This window comes from Cotesia typhae, unplaced genomic scaffold (assembly GCF_013202065.1).
Source record: "Cotesia typhae breed Kobodo isofemale line unplaced genomic scaffold, CoteBio_Ctyphae contig_48, whole genome shotgun sequence".
NCBI classification, from domain to species: domain Eukaryota; kingdom Metazoa; phylum Arthropoda; class Insecta; order Hymenoptera; family Braconidae; genus Cotesia; species Cotesia typhae.
Genome location: NW_027423756.1, coordinates 8,923,476 through 8,946,729, shown reverse-complemented (window position 1 = coordinate 8,946,729; position 23,254 = coordinate 8,923,476). Strand labels below are relative to the sequence as shown.

Below are 23,254 nucleotides of genomic sequence, written 5' to 3'. Positions count from 1 at the left end.
CTTGTTGTTCTCTCTCTCTCAAGCAGGCCGCTCGTACATCATTTTTCTGTCAAACATAAATATCTATTCTTATCGGCAAACACAAACCTATTTGTAATTATAATAACAATTAATAATTGAACGACCTAGAAAGGAAGTTCAATAAAATATGATGATTAAAAATATAACGATAAACAATACGTGGCAATATAAATCTTGATTTAATTATAATGCTAGAAATATTACAAGGACAATTTAAATATGATCGATGAGGTAAGTTGTATTATTTGAATCCAAATATATTTTGACACTTATTATTATTAATTCAATATAATTGATTTTTTTTTGTTTTTTATTATTGTTTACATTTATATTGTACTCATTGTTATACAAGTATAAGTACTTAGAATATGTATGGTGATATTAGTTTGCTTGTATTTGATTTTCACATTTTTTATGACGACATTGTAACTCGTTTTTTTTTTTGCTGAATGACCTTCTTGTTTACTCATCAATGATGTTTACAAAATGTTTAAAAAAATGTATGATTTATTAGCGTAAAAAATTATAATAAATCGATTATTCGATGTAATTTTATAAAAATAACTTTGAGTAATAAATTGTTGCAATTATTTTCAGGTATCAATTGAAATTTCAATCGGACGGAAAATTATTTTCAAACAATGCATTAACTATTGTCTGTATAAATAATTATTGGAAATGGAAATGAAGCCAGACTCTGAAAATAAAAATTATGATCGGAGTACAGAAACACTGGATAATCATGTAGATATGGTTGTTAAAGCTGTTTCAAGTTGTAGTAATGATGAGAGTAGTTTGGAAAATCCGCATCAACCATTGTCATCATCATCATCATTACCGCCCTCAACGTCAGCTGTATTACCTGATGCATCATCAGCAAGTTGTATAGTTAATCATCAGAATTCAGCGAACGAAAACATATGTGTAAAAAAAACATCACAATCCACTCAGTCGAGTGAAAGTTTTTTAAATACTCACGATGAAGTTGATAATCATAGTGTGACAAGTATTAATCATCAAAATGGCCATTCGCCGAATTTATCAGTAGATGATAATTATAATTCAGAAGTATGCAATGAAGAAGACGCAGATTCTGAAAATAATAAATCAAATAATGTCATTAAAAAAAAATCATTTGTAGAAAATTTATTCGAAAATTTCACTTCATTTTCGAGTAATAATTTAGAATCAAATTCTGTTCATGCAATCACAACTGCCGAGCCGGTTCGTAAAAATATGATAAGAAAAAAGGAGTTTCTAAAAAGTAATCGTCGAACGGGTAGTGAAGATTCATCTTTAAATAAACCATCCCAACATCAGACTACGAAAAATTGTTCATTGGACGATACTTTGTCTAGTTCATCGATCTATGAATCAGACGAAGCGTGTAGTTCATCATCACAACATAAAAGTACTAGTGTATCTGTGGACGAAGCAGTGTCATTGCCATTAGAATTACCGGAAGCCAGTACGGAAACTGGTGTAGTTAAACAAAAACCATTTAAATTACCGAGTTTAATTAATTTGTACGAAGTAGCCGAGGCTCAACAGATCGAGTTAGAAGCCAGTGCTAATGCTTCTCTGGAAGTCGGTCCGTCGAATCTCGAAGACGGAGCTCAGGCTTTAAATTCGTACAGTAGTGAAGGAAGTAACTCTGATACAGAGTCGCAACGTGCTGATATTCCACGCGGACAAGTTGCGAAAAAACGAGTAAGAAGTATGGACGTTACGGGACTGCAAGATCGTGTTGAGTATTATCAGCTGTGGCGTAGCACAGGAGGACAATCTTCGCAACCAGAATCAATGCTAGACAATGGTATGTATCCAAATCCACCACCATTGCCTCCAAGAGCTGCTCATAAAACTCTGCATAGAAGCAATGCCTTACCTACGGCAACTCTTCCTACTCTGTCACGTAAACATCTTCACAAGCATTCCACTCCTTGTCGTCCGGAAGACTGCTTTGGTTTTGAAATAGTTGATGTCGATGAAGCCGTGGCTTTAAAAACTCGAACTGCTGTTACCAAGAGTATCGCAATGCTAAGCTCTCCGCGGCCTCACAGGCCACTAACAAGGCCTGATCCCGGAGCAAGTAGCCAGCCAGAGTGTCCTCCTACGCCGACACACCGTCCGAAACCTTTGAGGCCTTTACCAATGTGCCCTTCGAGCAATCTGTCTCTCACATCTGAGGAACCACTACCACCGTCTTGGGAAGCTCGAATTGACAGTCACGGTCGTGTATTTTATATTGACCATGTTAATCGTACTACCACGTGGCAACGACCAGGGCAAACTCCGAGAAACTCTGGCTGTGAAATGCGTCGTCAGCAGCTCGACAGACGTTACCAAAGTGTACGTAGAACAATATCGCGACCTGATAATATAGACCGTGAAGCTTCTGGATCTTCAGCATCTTCTTCTTCTGGCGCAGTGGGTAATCAATCAGAAAGCAATGGTGAACGACCGCCACCAGAGAGAAGCAACACTTCAGAACCTTTTGATATTGCTACTATACCACCTGTATTATTTTTATCACGACCAGATTTTTTCACAGTGCTTCACACGAATATGGACGCAATGGAGCTTTACAATCGAAATCCAAGCCTCAAGCATATGATCAGCAAAATACGGAGAGATCCGCTTGTGTTTCCGCGGTACGAACACAATCGTGATTTAGTGGCGTTAATAAATTTCTTCGCTGATTCCACGAAAGAATTGCCTCGTGGTTATGAATCAAAATTAGATAGAACAGCTAAACGTTTTTTTATAAGTCATGCGAGAAAAGCTACATCGTTTATTGATCCAAGACTACCTACTGAAGCTACTTATCCTCGAGCGCTACTAGATGAAGCTCCTATTCCACCACCGCGACCTCAGCAATCAGGTATTACAACTACACCTGAAATCCCGGTCGCTTATAACGATAAAGTTGTTGCTTTTCTACGACAACCGAATATAATGGACATTTTGAAAGAAAGACACGCAGCCCTGGGACAAAATATTGCTTTGAGAGAAAAAGTTAATACTATTAGAGTAGAAGGATCTGCTGCTCTACAAAGGTTGGGTCACGATGTACCTTTAGCTTTGCTATTAAGTTTATTTGAGCAGGAAATCATGTCTTATGTTCCGGGAAATATCGGAAGATCGCCCATTGGTAGCCCTCATGCATCACCTGGTTTAGCTCGAGCTTCTGCTCGTACACCTGCACCTTATCGTCGTGATTTTGAGGCTAAACTACGTACATTTTATCGGAAACTTGAAAGTAAAGGATTCGGTCAAGGTCCTGGTAAATTGAAGTTACACATTAGACGAGAAAATCTTCTGGAAGATGCATTTACACGAATAATGGCTGCTTCAAAAAAGGATTTACAAAAAGGAAAACTTGTGGTAATATTTGATCATGAAGAAGGTTTGGATTACGGTGGTCCATCTCGAGAGTTCTTTTTTCACCTTTCTCGTGAACTTTTTAATCCTTATTACGGACTTTTCGAGTACTCTGCAAACGATACGTACACTGTTCAAGTATCGCCAATGTCAGCATTTGTCGACAATTATCACGACTGGTTTAGATTTTCAGGAAGAGTTTTGGGCTTAGCTTTGGTACATCAGTACCTACTTGACGCTTTTTTCACTAGGCCATTCTATAAAGCTTTACTTCGGGTACCGGCAAGTTTAAGTGACTTGGAAAGTCTAGATCAAGAATTTCATCAGAGTCTGATGTGGATTAAAGAACGTGATATAAGTATTGAACCTCTTGAGTTGACATTTTCCGTAACTGAAGAACTTTTAGGTCGTGTCGCTGAGCGTGAGCTTAAACCAGGTGGACGAAATATTACGGTGACAGAGAAAAATAAAAAAGAATATCTCGAACGAGTTGTTAGATGGCGATTAGAACGAGGTGTATCCGAACAAACAGAATCGCTTGTTCGTGGTTTCTATGAAGTAGTAGATCCACGGTTAGTTTCTGTATTTGACGCACGTGAACTTGAGCTTGTTATTGCCGGCGCAGCTGAGATAGACTTAAACGATTGGAGAGCACACACTGAATATCGAAGTGGTTATCATGACGGTCATCCAGTGGTCGAGTGGTTTTGGAGTAGCATCAGTCGATTTACCAATGAACAACGTTTGAGATTACTTCAATTCGTCACGGGGACTTCTAGCATTCCATACGAGGGCTTTGCTGCTCTACGCGGTTCGACGGGACCAAGGAAATTTTGTATTGAAAAATGGGGACGACCGAATAGCTTACCCAGGTAATAGACTTAATTTTTTAATTAATTAATTAATATATTATTATATCATTTTTTTATTAATTACAGAGCACATACATGCTTCAATAGATTGGATTTACCACCGTACCCAACGCCAGAAATTTTATACGAAAAATTACTACTAGCTGTCGAAGAAACTAATACATTTGGTATTGAATAAATAAATTTAATTTAATTTAATTACTGAGATAAATTTTTAAATATTAATTCAAACAAATTTGATACATCTATTCGTGATAATTATTTATATTAAATTATTAAATTAAATAATCGTATTTATAAATTAAAATTTTGAGACTTGAAAAAAAAAAATTTTATTAAACAAAGAATAGATGTGATAAATTATATATTTACTGCTATTATTCAATTTTAAAATTTCATCGTTGATTTCGTAAAAAAAAAAAAAGGTCGTATTTATTTAATTAAATGTTGAGTAATTGTATAAAGAAAAATTAAAAGTAGTTATCGTTTATCTATGCATACAAAAAATTTAAACTTGGTATTGTTAGATTTTTCTTATTTAAATTTAACTTATACAAATTACAAACAAGTGTCACGTAGTATAAATGAAAATATGAATTAAAAAGCATTGGTTATAGATAGTATGAAAAAAATGTTATATGTGCATCAGCCTCATTAACTGCTCACTAATATAAATATACACATCGATTGTTATAATTAATTGTTTAATTTTACGAAAAATGAACTTATTAAGTCAAACTTGTTGATTGCATGTTAATTGTCGTTTTTCAATTAAGTCTGAATGTTATTTAATTGTCCAATGCGTTCCGAATAATTTATAATAAATAGTAACAATAATACTAATAATAATAAGAGGCTTTAATAAGTCTATAAAACTAATATTAATTTTGCAATCTATTGTTAAAAATATTACACAAATTAAACGCGAAAGCTTAGTGATGCAAATTATTTTACTTTGAATTTACTAATCGATAAACTTCGACCGAAAAAAAAAAAAAAAAAAACAAATTCAATGAACTTTTATTATTTGACGAATATTTAATTATTATGTAATCTGGGCGTATCGTCTGACTTTTTAATAATTGGATGATTTTTTTTTCTGATGCATGAGCAGTATTTATGTCTAGCAAAAATTTTGCTATTCATATTTATAAATTATAGTTAAACACGAAAATATAAAATGAATACTTTTGTGCTAATTTTACAATAACACTAAGTAAAAATTAATTTAAAATTTTAGTGCTTTACAGCAATTTTTACTATTCCTGATCAAAGTGCAATTGAAAGTGATAAATTTACGATTCATTTATCAATTACATTAAATTAAGCATTGTTATTAAATTAAATTTTAGCTAGAAGATATTAAGGGAAATCTCTGCACATCGCATTAGTCTAATTCCTAGTCATTAATATAACTTATTAATAATAATAAAAATCTTAAAAAATTAATACAGCATAATTATTGTAATATTTATTATTATTATTAATGACGGTAAAATAAGTTAATTATTTACATAGAGACAGGATTACTGTTGGAATAATTGTTCTAATAAAAATATTAGCATAAAAATAATATTGAATCTTATTGTTGCTGAAAAATAAATTACTTCTTTTATTTGTTGTATACGTTACAAATCTATTGTTTTAAAATATTTAAATAAACATTGATTAATTAACAATATTACATTTATAAATATTTAATAAACATTAATTATTTAAAAAATAGTAATAAATAACAATTAAGTAGTCTGATAAGTAAAAATGTGTGTCGAGTAATCAGAGCATGTTAAAAAAAATTATATCACTTTAAGCACTTAGTACCAATTCTATTTTCAAAATCAATGTCGTTCGTCAAGTATACAAAAAGTTATAAAGTTTTAAAATGAAAAGAAAACAAAAGCTACGAATAAAATAGATTCTCTGAACCGAAACGAGCTCTTCCCTAGTAACACTTGATAATAAATAATAAAATAAAAAAAAAAAGAGTTTCCTGCAAGAAGCATAAAGCCTACCAAAAGGAAAAAAAAAACCCAATGATAAAGAATACGTGTTTCTAAAATTAAATCCCAAAAAATATCCCTCACGTGCAAGATAATGTTATGAAAAATTATTAATATAATTCAAATCAATTGTCTTTATCAATAAAAATAACTATCAGTTAATAGTTACGGAACATTTCATCATACTAATCACAAAGCAAAAAAAACGTATTGCAAAAATCAATAATTTTGCGAATGGCTGAAGGTCAGAGCTAGTGGGGGTGAAGGGTTGCCAGTACCTTATTCGTAACCCGTACCATTGGCATTAAATAGAATTATAGTAGTTGAGTTTTTGTTTAATCTTTCTTATGTCCCAAATTACCCCATTAGCATCACTAGGATACAAAGATAATAACATATATTAATCCAAACGTTACGCATGGTTGCCTAATTTTATTCTCCATTTAATTACCAAATTATCATCTTACTTTTTTTATGTTTTACTCATCAGCTTAATTAAATCTCCGACACTGAGCATTTCCGCTGGTACGTGAGACAAAGTGTACCTAAAAAAACAATCCTTTATTTAAAAATTAAGTTATGTTTTGGAGTTGCCATCGAAGCGAAACATTTTCTCAGTCTTTAGTTTTGACTTAGCTTATAGTTATATTAACATTATAACACTGTCGCTTGGCGCAAGTGCTGGTTCATGCTCATGCTGATTACTGTTCTGTATACTTGGTACGGTGTGTAAGTGTTGGTGCGTGTTGTGTTGCTGGTTTTATGTAGCTGGTTAATATCCTCCCTCGACCTTTGCTGTTATAAAAATCAAAGAGAGGGAAAAATAGTTAGAAATTAAAATAATTCTTATTGTAACTAACATATTATATTGACTTTTATTTTTTGTTGGCATAAGCTCTTACTATATCGGAAATAGTAAAACTAAACACACCTCCTATCCTCCTATACATTCTATTTAATAACACTGAAGTTGACAGAGATTAAAAACTTGTTTGGAATTTTATAGCAATTAAATTATTAAAAAGTTTCACATGTTAAAATTAATAAAAATTACAAGTGAAAATTTTTAGAAGAATTTTTTTATTGTAATTAATTTGTTAAAAAAATTTTTAAAATTAACAGCTGACTGCTAACTTCAGTATTATTCTATTTAATTCTCTTTACTCATCAGACTGCGCCTAAAACACAGTACGGCAAAGTGGAGTAGTATAGCAACTATGCTGGAGGGTTTACTAGGCACGTTATACAGTAAGTACATTGAGTGGTAGTAAGTGTGGGAAGAGAGCGGCCATCTTGCTGTTAAGAACTTCTAGAGCCGTATGTGCTCTGTGACAGTAGAGTTGGTTTATTCATACAGTCAACTGCTTCCTTAATTCATTGTCTATATGCTATTTAAAAACGTAGTCAAGAGTCACGAGGACGTGGTCAAGGAGTCGTGATACGTAGCCGTTACTTTTGTTTAATTAATAATATTATATATTATTATAAGTATATATTTGTATTGTAAAAACGTGTCGTGGTGTTATTAAATAATAATACAAGAACAACAAAATGGATACGCCGAGGGAACGTGAGATTGCGGCTGAGGATAGCATCAGAGTTGTCTGTAGATTTCGACCACTTAATGATTCTGAAGAGAAAGCTGGCTCCAAATTTGTTGTTAAATTTCCCGCCGGTGGCGAAGAAAACTGTATATCTATTGGAGTAAGTTTTATTTTCTTTTTTTTTTAATTGATAAATAATATTACTATGTGGATGATTATTATTTAGTGATAGTTTTACTGGAAATGCGACGGCGCACAGCTGACAAATACAATGAGACACTGCTCCGATCGTTTTAAACTTGAACACGTTTATTATTACATTGCATTACTTTTAATAATAATAATAATTATTATTATTTTTGTTAATCTTATTATTTGTACAGATGTTTTAAATTTTTAAGGCTCGGTACACTTACCAATTCACATCAATGTTAAAAAAAATTTTTTTTTTACTGAGAGAAATTTTTTATCTAAAGGATTGTAGGTTGAGTTTTTAGACAGACGTTAAATTATTAACGGAGATATGACTCATGAAATAACATGACAGAATAAATTTTATCTTATAAAATTATTTTTAATATTATTAATCCCAATAATTATTGTAATTATTCAATTACTTCATTACAATTATTGATTATTGATTTTTTATTGAAGTTAATTGATAATTCTTTAATTAATTAGTTTGTAATTTTTTTTTTGTAAGCTTATAATTCTAATTAAAGCTGTATATTTACTTAACTGGAATGAAATAATTTAATTGTTGTTATTTTTTTAATAGGGTAAAGTTTACCTGTTTGATAAAGTATTCAAACCAAATGCAACACAAGATAAAGTCTACAATGAAGCTGCTAAATCGATTGTCACTGATGTTCTTGCTGGATACAACGGCACAATCTTCGCTTATGGGCAAACATCATCCGGTAATTTTTAATTTTTTCAATTTGGCACATTTAATTGGAATAAATTTTAATAGTAGAAGTAACCTCGAAGTAATTAACACGAATAATTTTTAATAATAAAATTTTTTTGATTTGTTGGTAATATTATGAGTATGATTTAAAAAAAATATTTAAGTCAAACATATTATTTGACGCTGAGACCGAAACTACTATTCTTTTGTTTTTTGTATTCTAAGTTAATAGTTGAATGATGATGGCCATTCGTACGATGTGTATATTTATGTGTATACTTTTTTATTTTAGGTAAAACTCATACCATGGAAGGAGTTATTGGAGACGCTAATAAACAGGGAATTATACCTAGGATTGTTAACGATATTTTCAATCATATTTATGGTATGGAGGAGAATTTGGAGTTCCATATTAAAGTTTCTTATTTTGAAATTTATATGGACAAAATTAGAGATCTACTCGATGGTAAAAATAATTTTATTTTTTTAATATCAACACAAACCAATTAATAAATAAATAATAAAATGATTTTAATATTTATAGTGTCCAAGGTAAATTTAAGCGTCCATGAAGATAAAAACCGTGTTCCTTTCGTGAAGGGAGCAACTGAAAGATTTGTGTCTAGTCCAGAAGAAGTATTCGAAGTTATTGAAGAGGGAAAATCGAATCGACATATAGCTGTAACAAATATGAATGAGCACAGTTCTCGTTCGCATTCTGTTTTCTTAATAAACGTTAAACAAGAAAACTTAGAGAACCAAAAGAAATTATCGGGTAAATTGTACCTGGTAGATTTGGCGGGTTCTGAAAAAGTTTCAAAGACTGGTGCTGAAGGTACAGTACTTGACGAAGCTAAAAATATTAATAAATCCCTGTCGGCGCTGGGTAATGTAATATCTGCGTTAGCTGACGGTAATAAAACTCACATACCGTATCGAGATTCTAAATTGACACGTATCCTCCAAGAATCACTTGGTGGTAATGCTAGAACAACAATTATAATATGTTGCTCACCTGCGAGTTTTAATGAATCTGAAACTAAATCGACATTAGATTTTGGTAAACGTGCTAAGACTATCAAGAATGTTGTATGTGTTAACGAAGAATTGACTGCAGAAGAGTGGAAACGTCGTTATGAGAAAGAAAAAGAAAAGGCTGCAAGGTTGAAAGGAAAGGTCGAGAAATTAGAGGTTGAATTATCACGCTGGCGACAAGGAGAGACTGTCAAGCCAGAAGAACAAGTTAATCTAGTCGAGGCACCTGAAGTAATAATACCACCTCCAAATGTCGTTGTTAAAGATGACGGACCTATGCCGGCTATTCCCGGTGGCGGACTTATGGCTGGTTCTCTTTCAAACGAAGAACGCCAGAAGCTCGAGGAAGAACGTGAACGATTGTACCAGCAGCTTGATGAAAAGGACGAAGAAATAAACCAACAGTCACAGTATCTTGAAAAGTTGAAAGAACAACTCGACGAACAAGAAGAACTTATTGCCAGTGCTCGTCGTGACTACGAACAGCTACAACAAGAAATGAATACTATTAACCAAGAGACTGAAAGCGCTAAAGAGGAAGTTAAAGAAGTATTGCAAGCGCTCGAAGAATTGGCTGTCAATTATGATCAGAAGTCACAGGAAGTTGAAATTAAAAATAAAGAACATGAGACTTTGTCGGAAGAATTGCTGGCTAAACAAACTGCTCTTAATTCAACCATGTCTGAGTTACAACAATTACGTGACATGTCTACTCACCAACGTAAAAGAACTGCTGAGATGTTGACTAATTTATTGAAAGATCTGGGAGAAATTGGTGTCGCAATTGGCGGAGATGAAAATCTCAAGGTACTCATTTAGTTTGTATTATTTTTGTTTTTTGTTATGATGAATAATGTCTTATTATTATTTTTTTTTTTTTTTTTATTTAGTGTCAAATAACGCCCGATATCAATGGAAAAGTAGAAGAAGAATTTACAGTAGCAAGATTATACATTAGTAAAATGAAATCCGAAGTTAAGAATTTAGTACAACGTTGTCAGGGATTAGAAACATTCCAAGCGGATTGTAATAAGAAGGTAAAAAAAAAATTTTGCCGTTGTCAAATATATTATTTGTAATAAAATTATTTTTTAATTAAGTCTAATAATTTAGTTTAGTTATTTATTTATTGAAATAATATTTTAAAATATTTTTTTCATGTTTTGTAGATATCAGAGTATGAAAAAGAACTTGGTGAGTGCCGATTATTGATCTCTCAACACGAGGCACGTATGCAGACACTTTCAGAGTCGATGAAAGAAGCAGAGGCACGTAAACGTAGTTTAGAAGAGAATCTTGATTCTCTTCGTGAAGAATGCGCTAAACTCAAAGCGGCTGAACAAGTCCAAGCTGTCACCAACAAAGAAAAAGCCGAAGAACAAGAGGCTGCGACGAAAATGCGAGCTGCCTTGAAAGAACAAATGGATCAACTACACAATGATCACCTGAGTCAAATGGCTGTACTGAGAGATGAAATATCTGAGAAACAAAATATAATTAGCGAACTTAAGGATCTCAACCAGAAATTCACATTAGCTCACCAGCAAATGCAGTCTGATTACGAACGATTGAAACAAGAGGAAGCTGAGAAATCTGCTAAATTACAAGAGCTGATATTAATGAACGAACGCCGTGAACAAGCTAGAAAAGATCTTAAGGGATTGGAAGACACTGTTGCTAAAGAGCTCCAAACTCTTCACAATCTTCGTAAACTCTTTGTTCAAGATCTTCAGGTCAGAATAAAAAAATCTTCAATTGCCGAAGACAATGAAGATGATGGAGGCTCTTTGGCACAAAAACAAAAGATTTCATTTCTCGAGAATAATCTCGATCAACTTACAAAGGTTTGCTTCTTATTTTTTTTATTATTTATTTTCTCTTACGATAAATTATTGATTATTTATTTCAACAACGTAAAATCTAATTTTTTTTATCGTTATTCTTGTTCAGGTTCACAAACAATTGGTCAGAGATAACGCTGACTTGCGATGTGAGTTGCCTAAATTAGAGAAAAGGTTACGAGCCACTATGGAACGTGTTAAAGCTCTCGAGACTGCACTACGTGATGCCAAAGAAGGTGCAATGCGAGATCGTAAACGATACCAATATGAGGTGGATAGAATTAAGGAAGCAGTAAGACAGAAAAATTTGGCACGACGTGGACCTAGCGCACAAATCGCTAAACCAATTCGCGCTGGACAACATCATGTTAGTGGTGTTAATGCTATTCGAACTGGAAACAGGGGTGAGAAATAATTTTACTATTTTAAATTAAATGTAAATTTTTCACGGATATATTATTTATGTATTTGGAATTATTGAAATTAATTAAATTTTTTTTTATTATAATTTCATATTATTTATTATCCTTGCCACAAATCATATTGTTTAAATTATTATTTATCATTATCAACAATATCCATACGTTAATATTTTATTATTATTTATTTTATTTTATTTTTTTTATTTATTTATTTCCTTTTTCTGTGTTTATATTAGATGTGGATTTACACGTTCCTCGGTCGTGAACGTAAAACGAAATTCTTCACTTTTACAGAAAATGAACGCAAGAATGCATTTGCCGATGAAAAGAAACGAATCCCCGATTTGGATTTAATTTACAACTCTTACACATAAATAAATAAAACAAACTAAAAAATAAAGTTTAACATGATCCACAAACAATAATTATTATTGTTGTTAAGGAAATAATTAGAAGTAATACATTTTATTTGCAACGAGCACCATCCGTTTCTTTCAATCATCAACAACAAAAAATAAATAATTTAAAGAAGAAGAAAAGATAATTATAAAATAATTATTAAGCATGTGCGTAGATTAATTGCTAAGATAGGTTTTTAATTACTCTGTAATACTGCATGTCTCATCGATTTGTAAATAGTTAATTTTTTATAAATTATTTTATTTAAATGTGAAAGCGTGTTACGTCGAGAAACAACACACATTTACATCTCTATTAATATATTATTATAAAGTTGTTTATTTAATTTCTTGCGATAAATTACTATTATTATTTTCATTATTATTATTAATCAAAGTAAGTGCGCTTTCATTATGCACATATTGTAACGTTGATATGCAAACGATCAAGATTCACAAATATTTAAAATACAATATAAATTTGGAAAAAAAAAAAAGAAAAAAAAACGAACGTTTAGTATAAAAAATGAAATATAATTTAATATCATTGGGTTAATGGATTCTGGACCCACGTGAAACATAGAACACCCAAAAAATCGGATCTAATAAATATGATACATTGAATAAAGCCACTTCAGTCCTAATACATAATATTAATATAAATATTTAAATAATAAAAATAAAACAAAACAGGTTCGACAGATTGAGATCGATTGAATTGCTTATAATGAAATAACGATTTGACATGCAGTTAAGAATTGTACGAATGATTGTGGCTTAATATATAATTTACAATTGTAAACGTGATTTTTTATTGCTGTCTTCGTATGACAGTAGTTATACTTTTAATGACGTTTGAAATGTTAATAATCAACTTAAGTCCAAATGTAATAAATTTAGGGAGAAAAAAAAACGGATTTAATGCATTGAATTATTTGAAGGGCTCACTTAATAATGTTAAGTGTTCTAGTTACTTTTTACGATTTTTCATTCAATACTTAAAACCGTTTTTTTTTTCCCTAATTTTTCTATGATATTTACAAAATAATGTCCTGATTATTATTGTTGATTATTATTTTTTTGTATGGCTTATACATCTTGAATTTAATCGTAATACCTATTGTATTTTTATTAATTATTATTCATTGTTTAGAGGCTCACACTGTAGTTTAGATAATCATTATAATTGTTAATATATAATATTATTTTTAATTATCATTACTTCACAATTCAATTTATTATTTAATCATTTTTGTCATCAATTTAATTTAATTATTTATATCAATGTCATAGTTCATGCGACAAATGCAATTATTATTTATTATTATATTTTTTATTTAAAACAGAAAAAAAAATTCTAAAATGACAAATTGATTACAAAAAATACTAAAAAAAAAAAAAAAATATCCGAATCTATGTTATCTCTGGTGCAATAATTATATACTGAATGTCGCTATTACTGTAATAATAATTATTTTTTTAAGACTTGCTATTTTATGATCTTATTAATTACATGAAAAATAATAATGTGCTTTAGAATTATTTTGCCCGCTGTATTATTTGTATAATTTATAATTTACGAGCCACGTGTACTTGATATTAATAATGTATTTAAAATACAGTTGCGGTGTCGTATGTTATTATCAATTAATATTGTTATTATTATTATTACTATTATTATTATTATTTAAGATTTAATGCTAAATTAACTGCAAGTCTTATGCGTAAGTTTTAATCACCACTTACAATTAACTAGGTAGAAAAAAAAATTAATCAATTGTATTACTGGCGATGATCCATAGAATCTCATAAATAATTTACAAATTTTGCCGTTTATTTGCAAATTTTTTTCTTTTATTTTATTTTATAAGTTTATTTATATTTAAAATAAAAATAACTAAATACGAAAAGATTTTTGTATGTAAATATTTAAAAATGTTCGAAAATGGGTAAGCTGCTAATTTTTATGTATTTTTATTAACATATTTTTCGTCGACGGTTTCACACTGCTAATATCAATACTGTACTTCAAATTATAATTTTTCAATTCAAGTCTGCACAGTAAAATTATTTTTTCTTTTTTTATTAATAATAAGTATCGCACCTTTGAGTAAAAATATCAAAGGGAAATCAAATAAGAATGCGGATACTTAATCATATTAATTTTATTGATATCAAATGTGTTACAAAATTATAAAATCGATTGACATTATTATTATTATCATAAGAAATTAAATAATTACTTAAATAAATTTTTGCAGTATGTAATAATAATAATAATAAAAATAATAATAATAATAGTAATAATAATAGACTATTTGTTCGCTCTTGGTATGCACAAACCATAAATTTGGGTCAATAATCCGTTGATAAATACTGTGTGGTGTTATAAAAGAACAATCTACCGATTAATATATTATGTCATAATCTCAATTACCGCTGGCATATGTCACCATTAATGAAAAATAATTAAAGTCAGAAAACGAAGAGTTGATAATAAATAATTCTTCAACAAAAGCTTTTGCTTTTTTTATTCATACGTACAATGCTTGTCGGATTTATCTTCGAGATTAAATTAAACTATTGTTATATTTTTTATATTTATTTCAATAGAGAGTTGACGATTATTTTGTTTGATGATTAGTAGGAAAGATTGAATCAAATTTGTGCAAACCGATTAAAATTTTTTTTACGAGGTGGATCTTTAATTTATTATCCGGCTTTCAATAATTTTAAATACTTGTGCCTTTTTTTTACCCTCATATTTTTACTGTAAACATAAAAAAGTTAATTGTATAACTTAAATACCTATTTATCCACCTCAAATTAAATTTAAAAAAATACATTAATATTTTACAGGATAAATTGAAGACAAAAAAATCTCAAAACTTTAAAAGATGAAAAATTATATGACTGTGCATTTTATTTGTTAATTTTTAAAGAAATAATTTGCTGATAATAAACGAATATTTTAAATAGCTATAATTGGATTTTTTTCTTTATTTATTTATTTAAAATTAAATTATTAGATAGTCATTATTCAATATAATAATAATGAATAGCGAGACATTTTTAATTACCGAAAATTTTTATTTTAAGAAAAAAAAACTTAAATATTTACATTTATTTACATTGATGCTAATGTAACATTTATTTTTGTCTTAAATAATTATTTTATTCAAAAATTTATTAAAGTTATTTTTTTAATACTAATAAACTTAATCATACTGTATAATTTTAACTATTTAATTACCGTTGTCTTTTCGTTTTTTCAATGACGGTTTCTCGAACAACTGCTTCATTCCAGCAGATTGATTATTGTGGAATTTAAGATTCTGGGCTGTCTCTGAAATCCAAGGGGAATCAAATTGAGTAGTATCTTGATCGACCAAATGAGTATACTTGGTCCGTCCACTGCGTCCAAAGTTTTTGACCTGCATGACTTTAGGTAAAACAGTTTTATCGAAATGATCCTCCAGAGTAGCTCCAGAAAAGTCACGTTTAAGTATAGTTTCATCTCTATCCAGATAAAATGCACCTCGATGATAGTATTTTTGTAGAAACTTATACTTTCCTTTAGCGGCTTTATTGGTGATAACTTTTGGATTAAGCTTAGCTTCTTGTCGACGTTCTTCTTCAGTTAAGTTTCTGATTCTTTCTATTTCCAATCTTTCTCTTTCAGTGGCTTCACGTTCCTCTCGATCTCGTTTTATTCTTTTTAACTCACGGAGTTTCCAGGCTTCGTACTCGACTTCATCATTCTCGTCGTCCGTACAAACGTCCTCAAGTTTACTTTCTGTCGAGTCCGCTGGCTTACTTCCTTGAGTTTCCTTGCGAATGGCTTCTTCAACCATCCTCAAAGTTTGTCGTTTTCTTTCATCAGCCATTTTTTTCCTCTCTATTTCTATTTGCTGTTGTTTGAAAGCTTCTTTCTCTTGTTCAACAACAGTTATTCTATCTTTTTTCATAACAAACACCGGTTTTAACCTGGGTCCGCACTCTTCTTCTGAATCCGAGTATTCTTCATACTCAGAGCTTTCAGCCGAACTTGACCCTGTTATTTCTTCCTCATCTTTGATTATTTCTTCCTCATTTTCTTTCTTAGACAGCACACGCTGTTTCAGCGCTTCACGCCTTCGTTCTATTTCAGTATCAGACAATTCCTCATCATCTGAAGAATCAGAACTCTCGAGTTTTATTTTCTCCCGCGCATTCTTCATTTCTGTTTCAATAATTTCTGGCTCATGGATGTGACGATGTCTTTCTACAATGGTTTCTGATTCATCATCAGATTGACGGACAAGACGTGTCAATCTTCTCAGCCGTGGATCTTCTTCGTCACGTATTCTCGATGTCGATGCTTTGTTATCAACGATAGCGTTACTTACATCATTTTCAATCGGCTTTGAACATTTTTCTAAGAAATCATCATCGTCAGATTCTTCATCAGAACTTGCAGCTGGTGCGTAGTCAGGTCTTTTTCCAGATACATATCTGTGTACTTTAACCTTTTTCATAGACACTTCTCCCTTGTCATTTCTAACGGGAACAGCTCCTGCTGTACTTTGTATCCCCATCGGAGCTGCTGCTAAAGCACTATTCGTCACGAAATAATCCATCATCATCTTGAATGTATTTATTTAAAAACTTTTAGGTGATGAAAATCTGTAAAAAAAAATAAGTATTGATAAACCAAGTACTTATAAAAGCTATTTTTTTTTATTTCAATAAAAATATATGTAATTTTATATGCCACTGAAGTTGGCAGACATTAAAAATTATTTTGAAATTTTATAATAATGCAATTATTATAAAAAAAATTTAATTAAAAAATTTCATATGCGAAAATTAATAAAAATTACAAGTGAAAATTTTTAGAAGTATTTTTTTTATTGTAATTGATTTGTTATTAAAATTTTTAAAATTGACAGCTGACTGCTAACTTCAGCATTATAATTTAATTTTGAAACAAATTTTAATTCAATTATTATTGTAAAAAATTTCTTACCTTGCTTACTACAAAACAATTTGAGGTTTTATGGTTATTTAGTGCTGGAAAATTCTCAGTTGTCCTCAATACTAATTTACAAAACGTACACAAAACATAAAATGGAGGACACATGGACATCTGTGGGACGAAAACTAAACAGATCAAAAAAGTAAAATGGCCGAAACTATTGACTTGTTTTCATGAACATGCGCAATGATAATGAAGTGTAGCGCGCGGACGTTATAAAAAGCTGTAAAAGTTTTTTATTATAAAAGTGACAGTTGTTCACTAACTTCAGGATTAAATAGAAAAATGATTACTTTTTCTAATTAACAATTGTATCATTAAATTGAAATAAATATGAGCAGTAAAATAAATACAGTATTATTTGATCCTGGAGGATCTGACGTATCCTGTGGATGTTCCGGCGTAGATGAATTAAAAGCCAAAGCTTATAGAAACGACGCAAAAACTGGTGATAATTACAATGAAAGGTCAAAATTAAGCGAGCCAAAATATTCACCAAAAGTACTTGAAGGTAATTGGTTTGAAGAACGTCTGAGATCTCCTGCATATAATATTAAGGAAAATAATAATGATTCCCATTGGAGTACTTCGACGAAAAATGATTTTAAACCTCTCGTTAGAAAAATTACACAGCATGCATCGGAAAGTGCTAAAAAGAATAAAGAAAAAAATAAAGTAAGAAATTATTAACTAAAATTATTTATAAAAATCTAATTTTTAATTTTTCAGAGCTTCTACACGGAAAAAACAAGATGACACTGGATATCATCCCAGATTATACTCAGTGATATCTGTGGCGAAAAAAAATTTCAGATAGTAGCTAGAAAAATTTAGATTATACTGCGTGATATCTGGATTATATTCATTGCAATCTGGATTATACTAGCTACTATCTGAAATTTTTTTCACTCAGTATAATCTGGAACGATATCCAGTGTCACCTTGTTCTTCCCGTGTAAAGATAAAATTTTCTTGCTATAATTTGTTTATTAAAAAAATTCTAGAAATGATCAGATGTCTCTTAATTTCAGTATCATTTAATTATAATCTGTATAATAACTAACAAATTATTTTTAGGGGGCAGATAATCTTCTATATGACCAAAAAGATAATTTATATTTGAATAATTTCACTACTTCGTATGATCTTACTTACCGCATTATTCCTCAAGGATTAGATGGGCCAAGATTACGTTCCTATAATGGGAGGTATTTTTAATTAAGATAAATTTTTTTATAATTAAAAAATAATAATTATATTTTTAGAATTAATAAATGGTTACCAGAACAAGATTTTACTAAAAGTGTTGGTAATTTAACTGGTTACGGTATGACTGAATATTTAAGGGCAGTAGAAGAAGAATTAAATTGTGAAAAAGATGAAAAACCACGAACTAGTTATCAACGTGACTATACTAAGAAAAAATTACCCGTTGACTTAAAACGGTATGTATTATAAAAATAAATTCTAAGTTAAAAAAAAAAAAAATTGTTTTAAAAACATTTTAACTACCCCTGGTCAGATTTCACAGAAAAAGAATTAATCTAAATACTCCAGATCTAAGTACTTTTAATTTCGACTTAAATAAATACTGGAAAAGTCCATTTAATAATGAATTCAATGGAAAGGACTTATGTCAAAGAGTTGCTTGCGGGCAGTATTGAATTATCAAAGTAAATAAAAGCAATAGTTTAAATTATTAATGGTATTTTATTCAGACTCTTACTTCAATTATGTTTAGCGTATTTTGTCTGTGTATTATATACACAAAATTTGTTATTGAAATTTTTTAGATCATTACATAATAAAATGAAGAACAAAAAAAGCAATGTAGTTTATTGTTGATTACGATTAGTAATTTAATAAATTAATTAACTTTTTACAGATTTTTTTCTGTAAGAAATTAAGAACAAATAAAATAAATTTTTATAATAATTAAAACTTAATATAAAAATTTAAAAGTGTTTTTTATTTATTATAAAAAAAAAATGAAATGAAATAAACCAACTTTTGGGTAAAATGCAGTTTCGGCACACTTTTCTTTTAATATGCTGTATTTGAAAGACAATATTAATTATTATTATTATCAAAACTACTCATATTAATTAATTATGATTATTTCACTTACAAAATAAAAGTGATAATGGTTTTAATTATTTTATTCAGTACCCGCATTATATCTATTTGAGAGATGTACATATGTAAACGTCTCCGGAATAACAATTTGGTCCGCTATTATTGATCATGTGTATAATAATTTAATAAATATACAAGTATATAAATATATAAGTATTTTTTGTATATAATCAAGTAAATTGATATAAACATTGTTAAGTAATAAAAAGTATTTAAATAATTAACAATATTTATTTGAATAATAAAATAAAAGTAATCACAAAAAATGATCAATAATAGATGGATAATATATATTATACATTGGAGACTTTTACATTTAATTACGTATCCTAATGAACACACACGAACAATATTTTATCACAAGTTTCGGAGTGTAATGCGCAAAACGCTTTTATCAATCAATTGTTTTGGATACTTTTTATATACTTCATAAAATAATAATAATAATAATTATAATGATAGTTTTAATTGTCTTGAAATTCACTTCTATGACTGATGAAATCTTCTTCATTGATGTACATCAAATAATTATCAAAAACTTGATTGTAGTGGCAATGATTGTGTAAGTAGTGAGTATTTCAAAAAATTGAATTTGATTATAAAAAATAAAACTAACGCAACAATACGGTACAAAATACAACCATGTTAAAGATAATAGATCCACAGAGCAGAGCCGGCAGCCAAATAGGGCTATTCAAAATGCTGATAGGATGAGAAGCGTTACACGATGATATTTGTGGAGTTTGTGAAACCATATTGTAACTTATGTTATCATTCGTACACTGATCGCTAATGTGATAGTTGTGACACGATTGTTGTTGGAATGATTGATTACAAGGAGTTGCGATTATTAAATTAGGCGGTGGACTATGAGAGGTCCTCATGCATCCAGTAAAGTCTGGAGTTGCTACACGATAAGTTGGACCGTGTTGACAAAATGAGTTTGCTGAACCAACACTGGTCTGCCGTTGAGCATTATAACAAGGTAAAACTTCAGATACTACAGAACATCTATCTACTTCATTGAGGACAGATGGCTCCCGAGATGGCCCGAGGTTTGAAGCAGTAGATCCAAATCCGGAGCTCTGGCTTGATGATCTTGACAACGTTGGTGAATCCATTCCCATTTGCCAGTACCCTCCAGCTACCCAAGACGTTTGAGTCACTGACTTGAGTTTCGGTGGCGCTAGAATAAATTTATTCTGAGAAGTTTTGTAATTTCGGCGAAATAAATCTGGACTAGATGTCCCATAAGTTTTGGTTTCAAAAATTTGAGAGTTCTTTGAGGTCTGCTTATGGTTGCTGTCTAAAGATAAATTACTCAAAGTTTTCAAGCTCTCATTCAGAGCGTATTTTTCAGGATTTTTATGATTATATTCTGGAGAGCCTTTAAATGAAATGTTTGTCGGAACATTTATATTCTTCGGTGTAAATTCATTTGAAATTGAGCTTCGTTGACTTTCACATATTCTATCAAATTAAAAAAAAAAAAAAATATCTATTAATGTGTTTATTATAAAGCCAAATATCGAAACGTAGTAAAAAAATAAAGAAAAATTAGCGAACCTAAAATACGGTGACATTGAAGCTTTGATTGTTGCTGGCGAGTCAAAAGACGTATCTGTCATCAATAAATGTGTTGTATTGACGAGTGATTTTCGAACCGACATATCTTTTTCAAGTTTTTTATTGCAATATTCTTTTTGATTGTGGATTGAAGTATCAGTGCTGTTATTCTGGTTACAGTAACCAGCATTATTTAATTCTTTGTGGACAGTATTAATACTAGCTATAGGTGATTCTAGTTTTTTAAATGATATATTTACATTACCGTTTGATGGGGTGTTTGAAGTTAAATTAATAAAACCCAAAACACTTGATAAAACAGCAATCTTAAACAGATAATTAATAATCATTAGTTTTTTTTTCTCTTAAATTGTGAGGATATTATTAATTAATACTTACAATGCCATAACCAGTTATGTACTCCAAATCAAGCGGCTCAATTTTAAATTTAAGCTTTAGTAATCTTATATTACTAAAAGGCATTAATATACAAATTCCTACCCAAATTAATGTCAGCAATAAATCAAAATTTCTTTTGGTAATATGTACTCTCGTTACCGTTACGAGTTGTAACAATGCTCCAATAATTGATAACTGTTGATTTGTTGGATAATAAATTATACCAGCGCTCAAAAATGTTAAAATTGTACGACAAAGCTTTTCCCATATTGTTTTTTGCTGTAAAAAAATTAATTGATGATTACATAATATATTCAATAAATTTTTATTAATTGAAATTGATTAATAAATACTTTTACAGTGATTTCCATGGACCTCTGCTTAAAAAAGAGCATTTTATACTGCATCAACCAATGAGTCTGCTTCTGTATAACTTTTTTAACAAATGAATTACATTTTTTACAAAGAGGATATTTTTCATCGAGACTTTGCTTAAAACTCTCAACCTCAGATGGACGCCAACGCAGAGGATCTATTGAACGTAACTCAATAACTTTGAGCTCTTCATTGCTGTTACATTTTTTACACAATCCATTAGTTTTTCTTATCTGTTGATTTTTATTTCCCAATGAATAATGTCCAGCTGGTTTATTTAAGGACCTACTCCGTTGCTCCGGTATGTCATACTTGTAATCACCGTCTTTTGAAAATCCATTATATTGGTGACAACTGGGACATTTCCACCAGTCTAAACTCGTTCTACAAATCTTAGAGTTAGCATTACAAAACCAACAATTGAGAGTTTTAGGCCATCTTTGTCTGAAACAAATATAATTATAATAACGCAACATACCTTAATTCTGAATGAAAATTAAGTTAAATAAAAAACTTGAAAAACTATAAGTATAATTTTTTTTAAATATTTTTTAGTGCTAATTTAATAAATGAAAAAAAAAAAAATCAAAAAATTCAAAACGTCGACTAACTTTAGTATTATTAATTGTAATTGATAAATTATTAAGGAGACTTACTTTAATCCTTGAATAACGACAAAAAATGCAATTGTAAGTGCTAAAATTGTCGCGATTATCGGCACAAAGTTTATCATCAAATTCATATCAATCTCCATTATGTATACAAAAATTAAAATTATTAATTAATGGTTACAATATCAATTAATTGAAGAAATACATTCTATTGTATTTCTATTGAAAAGATGTAAAATAAAATATATTTGGCAATAATTAAAAATTCACATCATCAATTTAACCTTAAATGTTTACTTCTATCCGGCTATCCGCCATCTTAAAAATTATACTCGTGGTAATTTATTATTATTTTTACCGCGAACCGGAATTTATTTGTAGTTTCCTTCTAGACTACAGTTGGCGCTGCAGCTATATTTTTATTCCAACGGTCATGAAGCGTAATATCTCAACGCCATCTAGTGATTAGTCTAGAGTAATTCAGAAAATAAATTACAGCAGCGCTTTATGTCAAAATAATTAAAAATTAAAAAAGTTAATTTAAAAATTTCACAGTGGTGGAAAAAGACTTTAATATTATCTGTGATTTCTCAATTGTAAATTTTAATAACTTAACAGTATATTATGAATAGATCACAAATTAAACTAACAAAAAAAATTTTTGGTATTAAATGTCAAAAATCGTTGCGCTAATATGAATTAAAATTTTTTCTTTAATTAAAA

General features: G+C 29.9%; 5 protein-coding genes and 1 long non-coding RNA gene across 8 annotated transcripts; 3 read left to right on the top strand and 3 right to left on the bottom strand.

Moving 5' to 3' along the window:
* The first annotated feature begins 23 nt into the window (after window positions 1-23).
* On the top strand, window positions 24-5,736 carry Hecw (Hecw ubiquitin protein ligase). Its single transcript, XM_074246887.1, has 3 exons — window positions 24-252; window positions 619-4,277; window positions 4,344-5,736. The coding sequence occupies exons 2-3, from the start codon at window positions 700-702 to the stop codon at window positions 4,453-4,455; spliced, it is 3,690 nt and encodes a 1,229-aa protein (XP_074102988.1). The 5' UTR covers window positions 24-252; window positions 619-699; the 3' UTR covers window positions 4,456-5,736.
* LOC141530051 (uncharacterized) lies at window positions 5,219-7,152 on the bottom strand. The gene is made up of 2 exons (XR_012479693.1): window positions 6,745-7,152; window positions 5,219-6,651 (listed from the first exon to the last, which is right to left on the bottom strand). It is a non-coding gene; the product is annotated as an uncharacterized LOC141530051 (long non-coding RNA).
* A 483-nt stretch (window positions 7,153-7,635) lies between these two features.
* Window positions 7,636-13,946, top strand: Khc (kinesin heavy chain). Of its 2 annotated transcripts, none has more exons than XM_074246890.1 (8): window positions 7,636-7,981; window positions 8,600-8,741; window positions 9,024-9,197; window positions 9,276-10,573; window positions 10,657-10,803; window positions 10,936-11,610; window positions 11,717-12,011; window positions 12,324-13,946. In XM_074246890.1, exons 1-8 carry the CDS (start codon window positions 7,829-7,831, stop codon window positions 12,401-12,403), a joined length of 2,964 nt encoding a protein of 987 aa, XP_074102991.1. In that variant the 5' UTR covers window positions 7,636-7,828; the 3' UTR covers window positions 12,404-13,946. The 2 variants fall into 2 exon arrangements, with proteins under 2 accessions (XP_074102991.1, XP_074102990.1); XM_074246889.1 differs by having other exon boundaries at window positions 7,643-7,981; window positions 12,266-13,946.
* A 630-nt stretch (window positions 13,947-14,576) lies between these two features.
* On the bottom strand, window positions 14,577-17,574 carry Mfap1 (Microfibril-associated protein 1). The gene is made up of 2 exons (XM_074246898.1): window positions 17,436-17,574; window positions 14,577-17,092 (listed from the first exon to the last, which is right to left on the bottom strand). Exon 2 carries the CDS (start codon window positions 17,050-17,052, stop codon window positions 15,673-15,675), a length of 1,380 nt encoding a protein of 459 aa, XP_074102999.1. The 5' UTR covers window positions 17,053-17,092; window positions 17,436-17,574; the 3' UTR covers window positions 14,577-15,672.
* Window positions 17,575-17,655: 81 nt separating this feature from the next.
* LOC141530048 (uncharacterized) lies at window positions 17,656-19,297 on the top strand. Its single transcript, XM_074246903.1, has 4 exons — window positions 17,656-18,119; window positions 18,522-18,652; window positions 18,710-18,889; window positions 18,967-19,297. Exons 1-4 carry the CDS (start codon window positions 17,778-17,780, stop codon window positions 19,106-19,108), a joined length of 795 nt encoding a protein of 264 aa, XP_074103004.1. The 5' UTR covers window positions 17,656-17,777; the 3' UTR covers window positions 19,109-19,297.
* A 155-nt stretch (window positions 19,298-19,452) lies between these two features.
* On the bottom strand, window positions 19,453-22,972 carry LOC141530040 (uncharacterized). Of its 2 annotated transcripts, none has more exons than XM_074246894.1 (5): window positions 22,577-22,972; window positions 21,905-22,364; window positions 21,546-21,824; window positions 21,147-21,472; window positions 19,453-21,050 (listed from the first exon to the last, which is right to left on the bottom strand). In XM_074246894.1, exons 1-5 carry the CDS (start codon window positions 22,672-22,674, stop codon window positions 20,192-20,194), a joined length of 2,022 nt encoding a protein of 673 aa, XP_074102995.1. In that variant the 5' UTR covers window positions 22,675-22,972; the 3' UTR covers window positions 19,453-20,191. The 2 variants fall into 2 exon arrangements, with proteins under 2 accessions (XP_074102995.1, XP_074102994.1); XM_074246893.1 differs by having other exon boundaries at window positions 21,899-22,364; window positions 22,577-22,971.
* Window positions 22,973-23,254: the final 282 nt, after the last annotated feature.

What these genes read in the sequence shown, in the direction of transcription:
- Khc (XM_074246890.1), top strand. Translation starts at nt 7,829, where the DNA reads ATGGATACGCCGAGGGAACGTGAGATTGCGGCTGAGGATAGCATCAGA. An exon ending in AATTAGAGATCTACTCGATG is followed by an intron (nt 9,198 to 9,275) that starts GTAAAAATAATT and finishes TAATATTTATAG; the next exon opens with TGTCCAAGGTAAATTTAAGC. An exon ending in AAGCGGATTGTAATAAGAAG is followed by an intron (nt 10,804 to 10,935) that starts GTAAAAAAAAAA and finishes CATGTTTTGTAG; the next exon opens with ATATCAGAGTATGAAAAAGA.
- Hecw (XM_074246887.1), top strand. Translation starts at nt 700, where the DNA reads ATGGAAATGAAGCCAGACTCTGAAAATAAAAATTATGATCGGAGTACA. An exon ending in CGACCGAATAGCTTACCCAG is followed by an intron (nt 4,278 to 4,343) that starts GTAATAGACTTA and finishes TATTAATTACAG; the next exon opens with AGCACATACATGCTTCAATA.
- LOC141530048 (XM_074246903.1), top strand. Translation starts at nt 17,778, where the DNA reads ATGAGCAGTAAAATAAATACAGTATTATTTGATCCTGGAGGATCTGAC. An exon ending in AGAATAAAGAAAAAAATAAA is followed by an intron (nt 18,120 to 18,521) that starts GTAAGAAATTAT and finishes AATTATTTTTAG; the next exon opens with GGGGCAGATAATCTTCTATA. An exon ending in TTACGTTCCTATAATGGGAG is followed by an intron (nt 18,653 to 18,709) that starts GTATTTTTAATT and finishes TTATATTTTTAG; the next exon opens with AATTAATAAATGGTTACCAG.
- Mfap1 (XM_074246898.1), bottom strand. Translation starts at nt 17,052, where the DNA reads ATGATGATGGATTATTTCGTGACGAATAGTGCTTTAGCAGCAGCTCCG.
- LOC141530040 (XM_074246893.1), bottom strand. Translation starts at nt 22,674, where the DNA reads ATGGAGATTGATATGAATTTGATGATAAACTTTGTGCCGATAATCGCG. An exon ending in CCATGGAAATCACTGTAAAA is followed by an intron (nt 21,825 to 21,898) that starts GTATTTATTAAT and finishes ATTTTTTTACAG; the next exon opens with CAAAAAACAATATGGGAAAA. An exon ending in TCAATGTCACCGTATTTTAG is followed by an intron (nt 21,051 to 21,146) that starts GTTCGCTAATTT and finishes TTAATTTGATAG; the next exon opens with AATATGTGAAAGTCAACGAA.